The sequence below is a fragment of the Drosophila bipectinata genome, chromosome 3R, assembly GCF_030179905.1.
Source record: "Drosophila bipectinata strain 14024-0381.07 chromosome 3R, DbipHiC1v2, whole genome shotgun sequence".
NCBI lineage: Eukaryota > Metazoa > Arthropoda > Insecta > Diptera > Drosophilidae > Drosophila > Drosophila bipectinata.
The window spans coordinates 3,711,930-3,726,121 of record NC_091739.1 but is presented as its reverse complement, the minus strand read 5'-3'; the positions used below and the strand labels follow the sequence as shown (position 1 = coordinate 3,726,121).

General features: G+C 45.4%; 5 protein-coding genes across 5 annotated transcripts; 3 read left to right on the top strand and 2 right to left on the bottom strand.

Moving 5' to 3' along the window:
• The first annotated feature begins 81 nt into the window (after positions 1 to 81).
• eIF2D (eukaryotic translation initiation factor 2D) lies at positions 82 to 2,303 on the top strand. The gene is made up of 2 exons (XM_017245425.3): positions 82 to 877; positions 937 to 2,303. Exons 1-2 carry the CDS (start codon positions 478 to 480, stop codon positions 2,226 to 2,228), a joined length of 1,692 nt encoding a protein of 563 aa, XP_017100914.2. The 5' UTR covers positions 82 to 477; the 3' UTR covers positions 2,229 to 2,303.
• Pglym78 (phosphoglyceromutase 78) lies at positions 2,265 to 3,955 on the bottom strand. Its single transcript, XM_017245433.3, has 3 exons — positions 3,731 to 3,955; positions 2,670 to 3,167; positions 2,265 to 2,609 (listed from the first exon to the last, which is right to left on the bottom strand). Exons 1-3 carry the CDS (start codon positions 3,831 to 3,833, stop codon positions 2,443 to 2,445), a joined length of 768 nt encoding a protein of 255 aa, XP_017100922.1. The 5' UTR covers positions 3,834 to 3,955; the 3' UTR covers positions 2,265 to 2,442.
• Positions 3,956 to 4,020: 65 nt separating this feature from the next.
• Positions 4,021 to 5,250, top strand: LOC108128066 (uncharacterized). Its single transcript, XM_017245434.3, has 2 exons — positions 4,021 to 4,256; positions 4,327 to 5,250. Exons 1-2 carry the CDS (start codon positions 4,153 to 4,155, stop codon positions 4,961 to 4,963), a joined length of 741 nt encoding a protein of 246 aa, XP_017100923.2. The 5' UTR covers positions 4,021 to 4,152; the 3' UTR covers positions 4,964 to 5,250.
• Positions 5,251 to 5,368: 118 nt separating this feature from the next.
• Positions 5,369 to 6,614, top strand: LOC108128064 (UDP-xylose and UDP-N-acetylglucosamine transporter). The gene has a single exon (XM_017245432.3). The coding sequence runs from the start codon at positions 5,483 to 5,485 to the stop codon at positions 6,467 to 6,469; it is 987 nt and encodes a 328-aa protein (XP_017100921.2). The 5' UTR covers positions 5,369 to 5,482; the 3' UTR covers positions 6,470 to 6,614.
• On the bottom strand, positions 6,605 to 13,669 carry superdeath (Suppressor of ER stress-induced death). The gene is made up of 8 exons (XM_017245422.3): positions 13,336 to 13,669; positions 9,485 to 10,190; positions 9,274 to 9,429; positions 8,503 to 9,219; positions 7,783 to 8,446; positions 7,520 to 7,725; positions 7,161 to 7,469; positions 6,605 to 7,102 (listed from the first exon to the last, which is right to left on the bottom strand). The coding sequence occupies exons 2-8, from the start codon at positions 10,183 to 10,185 to the stop codon at positions 6,877 to 6,879; spliced, it is 2,979 nt and encodes a 992-aa protein (XP_017100911.2). The 5' UTR covers positions 10,186 to 10,190; positions 13,336 to 13,669; the 3' UTR covers positions 6,605 to 6,876.
• Between the last annotated feature and the right edge of the window lie 523 nt (positions 13,670 to 14,192).

Genomic DNA, 14,192 nt, shown 5'->3' with positions numbered 1-14,192 from the left:
TAGATGTTTCCTAATTATCGAAATAACAATATTTTGATATTTTTTTGAAATGTTTTCCAATGTTGGGTATGGAGCAGTTGCCCCCGAGTGTGTAATATAATCTTATATTTAATCCCGGCCAGATGTGACTTCGACCTTTGCAACATGTGGCATGCAATTCCTATTGTGCAAAATGGGAATGAATCAGAAATCTGAGCTCCATAAAAACTAGACAACATACCCAAAGAGGAATCCATTTATTATTGTAGTTAGATTATTTTATGCTGGTTGATTATAATAGAATAACACAGTAATATTAAAAATAAATTTTTGAAATGAAAGTTTCAAGAAAGTGCGGCAGCATTGTAGCAGGAAAAAAATACCTTGTTCCGTGATAAAGCTTATCACCTGCCAGGCGGGTAATGCGGCCATATTTATTTTGTATTGAATCTATTTTTGATTTATTGGACCTAACCGGAGGGAAACTATTGCCAACCGATGTTCCTCAAGCCCTATAGACCAAAGAGCAGTGCTGCTCTGAAGGGATCCGAGAGCAAGAAGTTTCGCCAGCGCCTGGAAGCGGCTTACCCCCATGTGTCGGTTGATCAGCTGGTGCCTGCCAAGGCGGCAGTCACCCAACTGAAGATCCTGACCCATGGCGGCGTCCAGAGCGTGGTCTACTGCGTGGAGAAGCAGCCAATGTTTTTCGAGCTCGATGGGGGTCAGCTGGTGCCCACCCTCTACACAATGTGGGCCGTTCCGGACATCCTGCCCTATTTCACCACACACGAGGGTGTGCTGCCGAAACTCTCCAACGGAGCAGATCTCATGCTGCCCGGAGTAGTGCCTCTGGGCGTTGGGCTGAGCATGTACGGGCACTACAAGAAGGGGCAGCTAAGTAAGTGTTGTATGTTTTCCTTCCTTTAAGAATGATTTTCATTCTATGACTGTTTTCAGTGGCCGTCAACCTAACAAACAACAATTCCGCCGTGGGCGTGGGCCAGTTGGCGCGCTCCAGCGACGAGCTATACATGTGTGGAGGTCACGGGGTGGCCATTAAGATGCTTCATCTGTTCGGAGACAAGCTCTGGTCCCACGAGCCAAGCTTGGTGCAACAAATTCCGATGGTCAAGACGAAAGCCTTATCCATAGACGATTTCCCGGCTTTGGGCGCGGAAGCGGAAAGAAAAAAGGTCGCAGCTCCTGCTCCAGGTGCTCCGGTAACCTTCTCCTCGGTGGCTCAGACAGAAGAGCTGGAAACGAACACGGCCGCACTGTCGTTAGAAGACCAGCAATCCCAGGAGGCGTCGGAAGAAGAGCCCGACGCGGATATTTCACCCGAAGCGATCCTTAAAAATGCCTTCCTCTCTGCGCTGAAGAACAATGGAAAGAAGCTGCCCTTGCCACTGCTGACCAGTAATTTCTACCGACTCTATGTGGTTACGGAGGCTTCAGAGCCCATAGACCTCAAAAAGACGCGGTTCAAAAAGCTTTCCAATTTCCTTGCCGAAATGGTGGACCAGGGATTCATTGTTGTCCGAGAGGAGAGCAAGGGAGTGGACAAGATCATCTCTGTGGACTTGGAGCACCCTGAAGTGGTGAACTTCATTACCGACGTGAAGGCAAACGAGGCGAATGGGGCTGCGTCCGAGACCCCCCTGTTCCACTCCGAGCTGAAGGAAATGTACGTTGTCACCGACGCCACGGCGGCATTTTTCACGAAGCTGAATTTCAAACGTGGCGAAGGAATTCCGGCCGGCCAGATCAAGAAGATCGTGAGGGAGTATGTGAGCAAACACAGTCTTCTTAATCCGCTGACGAAGCTAGTCCAGCCGGATGAGACTCTCACCTCCCTCTACGGCAACCGAGAGGCGTCGCTGAGCGAGATGTGCTCGCTGATAACCAGCAAAATGGAGCACTCGTACCAAATGTGCAGTGGAAAGGACACAAGTGGCAAGCCCCTCATCCAAATGTCGCTGGCCACGAGATCTGGCAACAAAAAGGTGACCCTGGTAAGCAACATCGAGGCGTACGGCATCATCCTGGCCGAGTTCATCAAGCTGTGCAAGCAGGGGGCCGCCGCCAGCACCAGTGTGGTCAAGCTGCCCCACCAAAAGCACGAACAGCTCCAGATCCAAGGCAACCAGGTGCGGTTTGTACACACACTGCTGACCGAAACGTACAAGGTGCCGCCCAAGTGCATTCTCGGCCTGGAGCTGGCCAAGGACGGCAAGAAGAAGCGAAAATAAACCGGATAATAAACGATAATAATGGTCCTTTTCAAATTGTGGGTGTGTGTAATAATAAATTATTTATTAATTGTAGTGGGGATGAACCAATTACTCCTACGTAAAGAACAACAACAACGATTACGGTTGGCTATCTTGAACAAAAGCGATAATCGGACCTGGGTTCGATTTGTGCCGGAGGTGGATGATAGATTCCATTGGTATAGCCTCTAGCTTACTTGGCCTTGCCCTGGGCGGCGACGGCCTCAATAGCCTTCTTGACGGTCTCCTCGTCGCCGAGGAACTGCATCGACACCACTGGCTTGAAGTTCTCGTCCAGCTCGTAAACGAACGGAATGCCCGTGGGCAGGTTGAGGGCCATGATGGCGTCCTCAGAGAGGTCTGAAATAAACAAATTATTTAAACATTTTTTTTTAAATAGTTATTTAAATTAGTACTCACTGTCTAAATGCTTCACGATACCGCGCAAGCTGTTTCCGTGGGCGGCGATCAGGATGCGCTTGCCCTCCTTCATCTGGGGAATGATCACGTCGTTCCAGTAGGGCAGTGTGCGCTCGATGGTCAGCTTGAGGGACTCAAACTGGGGGAACTCCTCGGGCTTGGGTCCGTCGGCGTAACGCGGATCCTTGACGATGTTCTCGTAGTAGGGATGTCCGGGCTCCATTGGTGGTGGTGGGGTGTCGAAGCTGCGGCGCCAGATCTGCACCTGAGCCTCGCCGTACTTGGCGGCCGTCTCGGCCTTGTTCAGGCCAGTGAGTCCACCGTAGTGGCGCTCGTTCAGACGCCAGGTCTTCTGGATGGGGATCTCCTTGTGACCGCTGGCCTGCAGGATGCTGGCGAGGGTCACCTGGGCGCGGGTCAGCACCGAGGTGTGGGCCACATCGAATTCCAGACCGGCCTCCTTGACAGCCTTGCCGGCGGCTAGAGCCTCCTCTTTGCCTGTTAGAAGGATTTTTTTAAATAAAGGTCACATTGGATAACTACAGTCACACTTGTTTATTTCGAAATACATTTTTTTAATCTTCGAGGCCTTGACTTTTGACAGCTGATTTTGAATTCAGTGATCGTTATCAACTGTCGAATTTTGGTTTTAATTTGAGTCTAAAGTACATTTGGAAAGATTAAATTTTCCAAAATTAAAGTTAGAAAGTTATAGCAGTGTATTATTTGTATACTTTATGAAAATTTAAAAAAATTCTTTAGAAAGTAAAAGTTCTTGAATTTAATAAATGTTTTGACCTTGGAAAAATGTTTGGGGTGACTATTTCGTTTGAATTTCAGCTTTTTACATTCGATTTTCTTTAGATTTTAAATACTTTTTATTACCAGATGGTTATTTTTTTTAAAGAAATGAACTTAAGAAGAAATAACTGCCACTTTGTGCAAAAAAAAAACAATGTTTTACCATCATCGACCGTTGATTTTTGACATTTTAAAGCATTTTCAAAATAGGAGAGTTCGGTTTAAGGAATTCCAACTGTAGTTGATGTAATCTTACTCACCCTTCTCGCTGAGATTAGCGTCGAACCATCCGCAAAACTGATTCTTTTGGTTCCACTCGGACTCGCCGTGGCGGACCATCACGATCTTGTACTTGCCACCCATATTATTAGTAGTTTGGATTAATCTGCGGAAAATTGTGGACTCTTAATCAGCCGCCTATTGGCTTTGCTCTGCGATTTCCAATTGAAAATCTGCTGAAATTTGACCTACAGCGGCCCTCCAAGGTCGAAGTTGTCACGGGGTGCCTATCGATAAGTTGGGGGTGGTTTTGCAGCGGGTTGGCAGCCCGGTCCCCACATCGATTTCTATCGGATAGGGACCATCTCTGATTCTTGTGTTTTGATTTGCGCTTTTGCAGAAAAACGATTTTTTTTTAAATATTACTTTTCACCCGTTTACCGTGGATTTGTTGTGTTAAACCATGTGCGAGAAGGTCACGGCCCGATGTAATTGGCTCCAAACTGCTGGGAACCAACTGACCCATTTGGTGGTCACCCGTCTGGTGGACGACGATGTGTTCGTGAAGTGAGACAAAGGATTACACGCCCCCAAAACTGGTTTCTGGTTACTAATTTCCCAATTCCTTTGTGCCTAGGCCCGAGTTGGACGATGTAATTAATGAGGAGCGCGCCGTGTTGTTTGCAAGTAGCGAGAATCCGCCGCCACCCTGCGAACTGCGCTTCCAGATCAACGCCCGTTTCAAAATCGCCGCTTTAACCCTTGTCTGCAGTGCTCCCAAGCTGGAGCTATTTATTGGACCCTCGCAAGAGTACCTTGAAACCGTATATGGGGTATGTGTGGAGGACGAGGACGCGGATGTGCCCGTGCGTCCCTACCGGTACGACATGGAAATAGATCGATCTGGCATCGCCCTTTTGAATCTAAAAATGCTGACGAGCGCCAACGAAATCTGCGTTTACGGAGCCATGTTGCACATTGGTCCCAACCCCAACGGGATAACCACACAATTGCCCAGGCCTGTGGAGATTCAAAACGTCCAGGACATATTGCAAAAGGCAGGAAGTAGTATTGCCAAGGAGGAGAAAAAATCAGAGAAGCTGGAGTCAAAGGATGCCGAGCCAGCAACCGACCTCTCAGTTATTAAGGATCTCATTGATAAAAGATTTCTTCAGCTCAACCAGTTAATTACCAAAAGGCTGAACGACTTCGAGGCCAAGCAAACCCAAAAACTCGACAGAATCCTTTCCCTGCTTGACAAAAAGCAGAGGTGAACTTCCAAACCGAAACAAACTCTCGACATATTTTTTTTGTCCTTCAACTACATTTCATTGTAATTTTAAATGTTGTCAAGACTGTGGGTGTGTGCCTGGTTTGATTGTGATTAAACTAAAATTTTTAATTTCCCAATATGGGTCATTTTTACAAGTTTTTTTTTTGTTTTTGTTTGCCATACATTACTTTGACGATAAAAGACAATTGCCGGTAAATTTGTAACTTATTCATACGCCTAATAATATGTATTTGATATAAAAACAGTAAACACCATATTTTTATATTACCAATCTAGTTTTTAGCCTACAATACCTTATTATTGTATATTTTATGGAACAGCTGTTACGTCCAATTCCCAAGTCAGCTGTCCAAAACTATTTTATTCTAGGGATGGCACCGAACCTCGATATCGATAACCACCTGTCGCCCTTTGTTTACTTGTTTTCGTTCTGGCCAAATAGAAAGTTGGCTTAAAAGCTCGTCATGGCCCAGATTAGTAGATAACCGCAGTTGAAACCATGAATCTGAGTGTCCGAGCAATTTTGGCCATAGGAGGGGTTTTTCTGGGATGCTGCAGTGGCGTCGTCTTCCTGGAAATGCTGGTAAAGCTGGATCCCGGTGCTGGAAACCTGGTAACCGCGGCCCAGTTTGCTTTTATTGCCCTGGAGGGCTTTGTATTTACCTCGAAATTCGGTTTGGCCAAGCGAGTCATCAGCTTGAAGGACTATGGACTGTTGGTGCTGATGTTCTTCATTACAAGTGTGTGCAACAATTACGTTTTTGAGTTCAACGTTCCCATGACGCTGCATATGATTATTCGGGGAGGCTCCCTGATATCTAACATGTGCCTGGGAACGCTGATTCTGAAGCGGAGCTACAGGATCAGCCAGTACATAGCAGTGGTCATGATCAGCGTTGGAATTTTCATCTGCACCTACTTCTCAAGCCGGGATGTGGCTGGGAAGAGGGAGCATGCAACGGAGGCGGACTTATTTTGGTGGCTAGTGGGTGTGGTTCTCTTGGTCGTTGCCCTATTCATTTCCTCTTACATGGGCATCACCCAGGAGCTGCTATACCGGAAGCATGGGAAGTGTGCCAGGGAGGCTTTGTACTACACCCATCTGCTGCCGCTTCCTGCCTTTTTGCTGATGCACGAGAATATTCGGACGCACTGGCTCCTGGCTTTCGAGAAGGAATCTTTTCGATTGCCTGTATTGGATCTCGCTGTGCCCCTCATCATAGTATTTTTAGTGGGGAACGTTCTGGCCCAGCACTTGTGCATCAGCTCCGTGTACACACTGACCACCGAGTGCACTTCCCTCACGGTCACCCTCATTCTGACCCTTCGGAAGTTCATCTCGCTGGTGTTTTCCATAGTTTACTTCAGAAATCCCTTTACCTTGTACCACTGGCTCGGCACCTTTTTGGTTTTTATAGGAACGCTTATGTTTGCGAATGTGATTAGATTACCCCAAAGGGTAAGAAAGGACGACAAACAGGAATAGACTAGACTGGGAACTTTTTTAAACGTTTTTAAGAAATTTTTAAAAAGTAATACATAAACCTTTGTAAAAATGGATATTAAGGACTGAAGGTATAGATATACAGTATTTTTAAGCAATAAAGGCTTCCATTCCATGTGGTTTTGTGACAAATAATAATATAATTGCATATACATTTACATTTAAGTACAAGTACAAGTAGAAACGAAATTAAAATACAAGACTCTCATAATTGTTATGAAAAGATTAGGAGTTTAGCTCTGGACGATCTGCCAAAGTATCCCGTATTCTTTGGCGAAACTGAAATGGTAAAACAATCGACGTAAACACTAGACATAAATGCAGTTGCAGCTGCGACACCTAATACTGCTGCAGTCCTGACCCAGCCAAGCCGCAAGGATCCTCGGGTCTTACGCCCGATCCTCGTTCTGCAGCCACTTGACGATGGACTTGTAGTTGCGGTTCATCCAGTCCACACTGGTCTCTATCTGCTCCACTATTTGCTGGACTGGCCTGCCATAGTCCCAGTGGGCATCTTTCACGAAGTTCTCGAACTCACTCAGCTGGAACTTTGAGTTGAACCGTTTGGTGGCGAACTTGAAGAGCACATGAATGTGCGACATCTGTGAGCCCATGCTGCAAGAATTTCAAGAATGCTACACTGTCTTTCCATCAAAGGACTCTGGGGACTTACTAAGCATAGATTTCCTGCCAGTTATTGCGCAGAAAGTCAAAGGCAATCTGCTGGCCAACCACAGTACTGGAGACGGCGGCGAACACCCGGAAAAGATCCTGTTTGCGAATGTGCTGGCCAGCGACGCTGCGGCGTAGATAGCGGTACAGCAGCCAGGGCTCCTTGGAGCAACCAAGAGCACTCAGAAGCAGATCTTTCTCGCCGGGCACATTCGTCTTCAAGTAACGATCGAAGGCAAAGTCCCACTCATACTCGCTTCCGTACTGTATAGCCGCACAGTAGACCACTCCTCGGAGGTTGGGGGAGATTCTGTCAAGGAATCATTGCAATATAATGAGGTCTTTGGCATGTATACTTACGGATTGCTGGCATCTGGATTGGGGGTCTGGACCCAATTCTGGAAGTGCCTGCTGGCCTCGGATATGCACTCCTGGTGGCCCAAGTGGCAGGCCACAGCCAAGATATCGGCGCGCTTCAGTTGAAGTAAAATGTCCTCTGAATCTTCCTGAGAGTCGTGGAATCCCACCTCGTTGTAGACCTTCTCAAGCTTCTTCAACAGGTAGTTCTGCATTTAAAAATGATTATATAATAACTTGGAAACCACAAGGATTTGGAAACCCACCTTAAGCAAATCATAGTCGCCCGAATTGACGAACATCGAGTCGATGAAAATAAAATTACTGCTGGCCGCTTTCCAAGGCACATGACCCAGCTCATGGCCCAGGTAACGGGTTAGATTCATGGCAGTTTCGTAGGATATGTAGGATCCTCGGGCCAGGTTCATCACATCATCGAGGAGCTGGGCCCGATTGGCCGGAGCAATCTCCTCAAAGTGCTTTTCATCCATCAGATGGGTGGTGATGGCCCGCCAGTTATCCGCGTCGTAGTTCACGCGGTAGTAGCCAGTCTGCTGGATGTTGAATATAAACCACTTGGCAGTGGAAAGGTTTCTGTTCTCCAGCTCGTACAGCTTCGTGCGAGGCATCCATGTCGTGGGTCGGGTGTTATCAAAGTTCAGTTCTGAGGCTGTGGTGAAGGTTATGGGTATCCACCACAGGAGACTCTCGTCCTCTCTGGTGGTGTTGGTGTACACGAACCGGACCTGCTCCAGGCGTATTACATTCGAGTTGGGATGCCGCGACACCTTGACCACTGGATAGCCCGTTTGGAGTGTCCACGTGTCCATTATTTCCTTCACACTTCTACTGCGGTCCAGCAATCCAGAAGACTTGGCCTCGTTTGTGAGGAAATGCCACAGATCGTCTTGGGTGGCCGAGTTGTAAGCCCTAAAGAATAAGGTTATAGGTTGGTAACTCCGTGGGGTATTGATATCTACACTTACATTTCCTTTAGATACTTGCTGAGTCCCCGCCTGAACACTGGGTTGGTCAGGAAATGAGCCATCATTCGAATAATGGTGGAACCCTTGGCGTACGAAATCTTATCGAATATCTCGGATATCTCCTGGGGATTGAAGACCTCGTGGGAGATCTGGTGAGACGTGGAAAGGGCGTCCAACTGGAAAACAGTTTGCAGCTCATTCACCACAAACTGGTCGAGCTGCTTCCATTCCGGAGCCACTGCGTCTGCTGTGAGGTACTCCATGTAACTAGCGAATCCTTCGTTTAACCAGATATCCGACCACCAACTGGGAGTCACCAGGTTGCCGAACCACTGATGGGCCAGTTCATGCCCAACTACGGAGACTACGCGCTGCTTGTTGTTCGCGGTGGCCACTCCAGGATCGTAGAGCATGGCCGTCTCCCGGAAGGTAATCAGACCCCAATTTTCCATGGCTCCGGCCTGAAACTCGGGCAACGCAATCATGTCGATCTTCGGCAGCGGGAAAGTCGTGTTGAAGAAGTCCTGGAGGAAGGTCAAGATCGTGGGGCCCACAGACAGGGCATACTCTGCCGACTTGATGGCATCTGCCCGCGCCCAAACGGAGAAGTTGCCGGAGGAAATGTGCGTGAAATCGGAAATGGCGTAGGCCACCAAGTAGGTGGACATTGGCAGGGATTCGGCAAAGTGGTCCCAAACATAGCTGGGTATGGTGGGACTGCAAGGGAACAAAAATAAGCATCTTGGCAAGAATACTGACATCAATACCTACTGGTCATGGGTGGAAACAATGGGCATATTGGACACGGTGGTCATGTTCCTGGGCCTGGCAATGTGCAGGGTGAAGTTGGCTTTCAGGGCGGGCTCGTCAAAGCAGGGAAAGGCCCGCCGGGCATCAGTGGCCTGGAACTGTGTGGAAGCCACCCATCTGCAAGAGGATGCACATAAGATCCCTGTCTTCCTTTCGAAGATGCCGGACTCACCTGGTTTCGTTGTGAACCTCATAGGAGCTGCGGTAGAAGCCCTGCAGGTAGTCCTGAATGATTCCCCCGAATCGTAGGTGGACCACATACTCCATCCCCCTGAGCAGCTTGTCGTACAACTCGATGACGAAAAACTGCTTGGCTCCGACCAGGTACTGCTTGTGGATCCTCAGACTGTCAGTGTCCAGCTCTCCTCCCGGAAGTACGCGGTGGACTGCGGCATCACTGCGAGAGATATTCAGCTCCTCGGCGTGCATGGTTATATTGTAGCAGTCCTCCAGGACTCGGATTCGGATCTGGACACTGCCGGTGAAGCTGAAGTTGCCGCTGAGATGCGGCTCCAGGGTGATGTTGTACTTCAGGGGGCGAATGGAGCGCGGCAGGCGTACGTCCCGGTCGTACTTGGGGCCACTGTCGTCCTGGCCGGACTTGGCCTTGTTGCGCGGATGGACACTCGTGCAGACGATCTCCTCGCCAGCCTCCGCCTGGAGCTGGGCACACGTGGCAAAGTTGTAGACTATGAAGCCCACCGCCAGGAGAGTGCAGATGAAGAAGGACACCAGCAGGACGGCCGTGGTCAGCGAGAGGCTGTAGTGCCGCCCCGACCGCGAGAAGGTGGTGGTGGTGGTGGGCGTGGCAGCGTTGGTGGATCGGTTCTCCATGCTGAGATTCTCGTGAAGCGGAATCTCCTTGACGACCATGGTGGCTGCAAAGACAGTCCAATATACATATCTGTCAATTATTTAATCACAAAATAATGAAAGTAAACCCTAGACAAGTACGATCCTTGAAAACAGGAAGAAGTTATCGTCGTGTGGAGGATCTTGAGGTCGAGCCCACCACTTCCACTTCCGCTCTGGCACACAATACAAATCCGTTCCGTAACGTGATAGCCAACTGCAGGTTGCCCATTTAGCAATCAGGGTTCCACTTAAGTGGTTTCCCTGGCCCCGAGGCCAACCCCTTTGGCGTCCTGTGTCGTCGCCGGGGGTTCCGATTAAATTGTGCATGTGGCATGTCCTTGCGGCTGACACGGGAAGCCACAGAAAGGGGTTCCTTGGCAGTGCCATCGTTTAGTTACTTCTCTGAGGGTCGTCGAGAACGTAACTGAGTTATTAACTCATCTTTTGTAAATTGAAACGCTCCCTTGGGGGCGAATATAAAAAAAAGAACAATCTTCCCAAACATCTAGTTACTGGCCGTTTTTTTGCCAGCGAATTGCAATAAAAGTTACACCGAAACTTCAAGTTTCTAAGAGTATTACGAACGGGTATTCGCAGATGTATTTTATGGAGTTATCCGATATAACAACTGAACGAAATAGACTAATAACTGGCTTTTGTTAGGCAGACTTATGTCACCGGGCGGGTTTTTTGTTGCAGATACTCATGCACCTGGTTGGATGGGTATTAAACGGACAGGGGTGTTTCCCCAATCGCCAGACTGCAAAGTTAATATATTTAAATGCTTGATATTTCCCATACACTCAGGTGACTGTATCTGAACTGATCTTACGCACTTGGGGTGGTTATTCAGAGATAGTGTGGTTCCACAATAGGAATCATATACTAAGCCAAGCTGTTATTGGGTTATCGAAATGTCAACGCCCCTTGAACCATATTCTTCGGGGTGCTCTAGACTATGTGGTCGTTTCCTCCGAGAATCCCCGAACCGAGAACCGAGGAGAGACTCCCAGTGCTATTATCAATTGGCAAAAGTTTAAGCACGAATTGAGCGGGGCAACAACAGCCTCGTAAATCATCAACTCACATTCATGCAAATACGTCCGCCGGCTAATTGAGTTACGGCATTAATTTGATCTGCTGCCGCTGTTCATATTGTTCTTCTGCTGCCACTACTGTTTTTTGTTTTTGCAAATTATTGCAATTAAACGACGACAACTACGAGCAGAAGTTGAACATCATCCCAGATGCTGACACGATGACCTTCATTAAAATAAGGCTGCAAACGATACGATGTCAGGCCCCCGCCTGACCCGCCTCCCGGTGGGCGCCTGGGTCCCCACTCATCGGGGATCCAATTTATAGCCATATTTCATTGATAAACTGCGTGTAAGCCGATGGCAGTGTGTCAGCATATGGCGATGGTTAAAGTTTTTACACTCCGAGAAGCTATAAGGTATTTTGAAGGAAATTTGGGTTTGTTGGAAAAGATCTAACAGGTCTTCCAATTGCCTTTTTGCGATAAAGATGATATGAGAACAACACTTTACAAGTAATTTTGTTTAAAGGACATTTATGTTTAGTAAAAATGGTCATGCTGCAATAAATGATCTTTACGATAATGAAATCATGTGGATATAATTTTATCCTAGTAGTCCTTTGAATGTAAAGATGATTATTTATTAAAAAACATCTAAAAAAATAAACAATTGCACCAAAAAGTTTATTTTTAGTGTAAAATACAATAAAGGAATTTTAAAGGATATGTAGGGTTAATATACATGATCTTTTATGTCTCTCCTTCGTTATTTTTAGCCAAGAGATTTTTTTGAAAATGTAATTAATTATTATTCTATATGATTTATATTTAAAAATGTGTTTTATATAGACAACATTTATGCAGAGTAGTGATTTTTAGGGACCTTTATGAACACAGGATTTTAAAGAGCATTTTTGTTTTGTGAACATGATATGTTATGCCATACCATTTTATTTCCTTAAGGAGGTAAGATCTTTAAAAAGGAAAATAATGATTATTCTAATATTTTTTTGAGTATTAAACTAGGGCTTTCAAGGGACTTGAAAGGACATTGTTAACAAGTTTGTCCTTTCTATTTTTACGGAAGAAGATCGTCAAACAAAAAATAAAAGTTTTTACAAAATATTTATATAATAAACTTTTTGTATTTAAAGATGTTTTCTATTTTAAAGGCTATACAAAACCAAATTGTGAATTAATTTTCTGCAGTGTAGTCAATTAATTAATACAAGGACATGGATGTCTGCGGGCGGAAAGGCGAACATTGACAAATCATGCGGGGCTGGGCTGTGCTGGGCTGGGTGATAGGCCGGCAGAAGACCTGTAAATATTGGCTATTCGCACACCCACGATTAAGACATTAAATTTTAATCGCTCGCTCTCGCACTCTCCTGCCATCCAACGGACTCGGATAAAAAATCCGCGAGAGGAAATTTATGGGCCGTCGACTGATGGGTGTGGGTGTGTGTGTGTGTGTTGGCTAGTGAGGGGGTGGGGATCGGAAATAAAGAGCCGATCGGTAGCTGGGCGGCCAAACAATTTGCACGGGAGCTCTAATTGAATTTCGGCCACTGCCCAGTTGATTTCCACAAATTCGGGCAGTCAATACTACTAGAGATCTCCCTAACTTAATGGTCACATTTATGGTTTTTGCGTGAGAGTTCCATAAATTAATAATGTATGCGATTTTTTTATTTTTCTAGTTCTAAACTCATTTCAGAAAAACTGTTTGTTTCCATTAATCGATCCCAGATGCCGAGCAAACTTGAAAAACTGTTTGCAAAATAAACAAAATGGTACAGGCAGCGTGCAGAAATAAAAACCCAATTAAACGAAGTGTTGATTAGTCAATTACCCTCCGACGTGCAAACAGCAACCGGCATCTACACATTAAAAAAATTCAAAAGTGTTTTTTAGTTACAAATTTGTAATTTTTTCCCAAATATGATTAATAATGAAAGGGATCTACAGGCATTGTAAACACTACTAAGTGAATAATAAAATATACAACAATTTAAAACGTTTAAGTAATAAATACTAATTTTTAAATTTGAATAAAAAATATATATTTTTTGTAAAAACTGTAAAGAACACCCAGTACTGGAAAACATGGAAATGATTTAATTTACCGTTTCACTCCGTCCTGGATCCTCCTCTGCTCGTTTACACCTTTACGGTTATGCTGGCGCGACACAAATGCAGGTTGCGGTTACCCACCCACGTACATACACTGAACTAAAACACTAACGCAATTACAGCTGCGGTTACACGAACGTCTGTATGTCGTGTGCTGTGTGACCCTTGCAGGCACACGCTTCCTACTAGGCAAAATGTAAACAAATCACTGGCTAATCAAAATCCAATTTGTCCCACAGACAGTCACTAAATAAAATAGTTGCTCTGGCTCCTTGTTTGCCCGAAACAGAAAGCACAACCGCTCCGCGTAACGGCTCAGAACGGAATAAACTGAAAGCCAGATGGAAGCCTCGGCGGGAGCATAATGAGAAAGGCGAGGGAGAGATCGCACGGCGGAATATATCAATTGCTGTGCGTTAGGGTGGGCACCCACTATATAGTATTGCAGATTATTCTCTTTTCTCTTTTTGTTTGAAAAATCAGTGTATTATATTAGAGATTATTCTCTTTTTGTTTTAAAAATCAAAATAAATAAATGAAAGACAAATTGCCTTTTCTGGCCATTTTTTACAAACTTTTAAGAACTATTATTAATCTAAATGATACGTATATTATATAAAATATGCTATTTTATGCAATTTTTAAAAGTGTTTAATATAATATTTAAAATTACGTCAAAAATCATGTCGTATACGTAATATTTATCAAAAATAAACTTCTTTCATTTCTTTGTTTTTGAATAATACAATTGTAATCTTTAGTTTGGATTTGAAGAAAAATTCTTTTTATTTGCTGTAAAAATATTTAAATTAATAATCTTAGTTTTAATTAATTTTCATGATGGTACTCA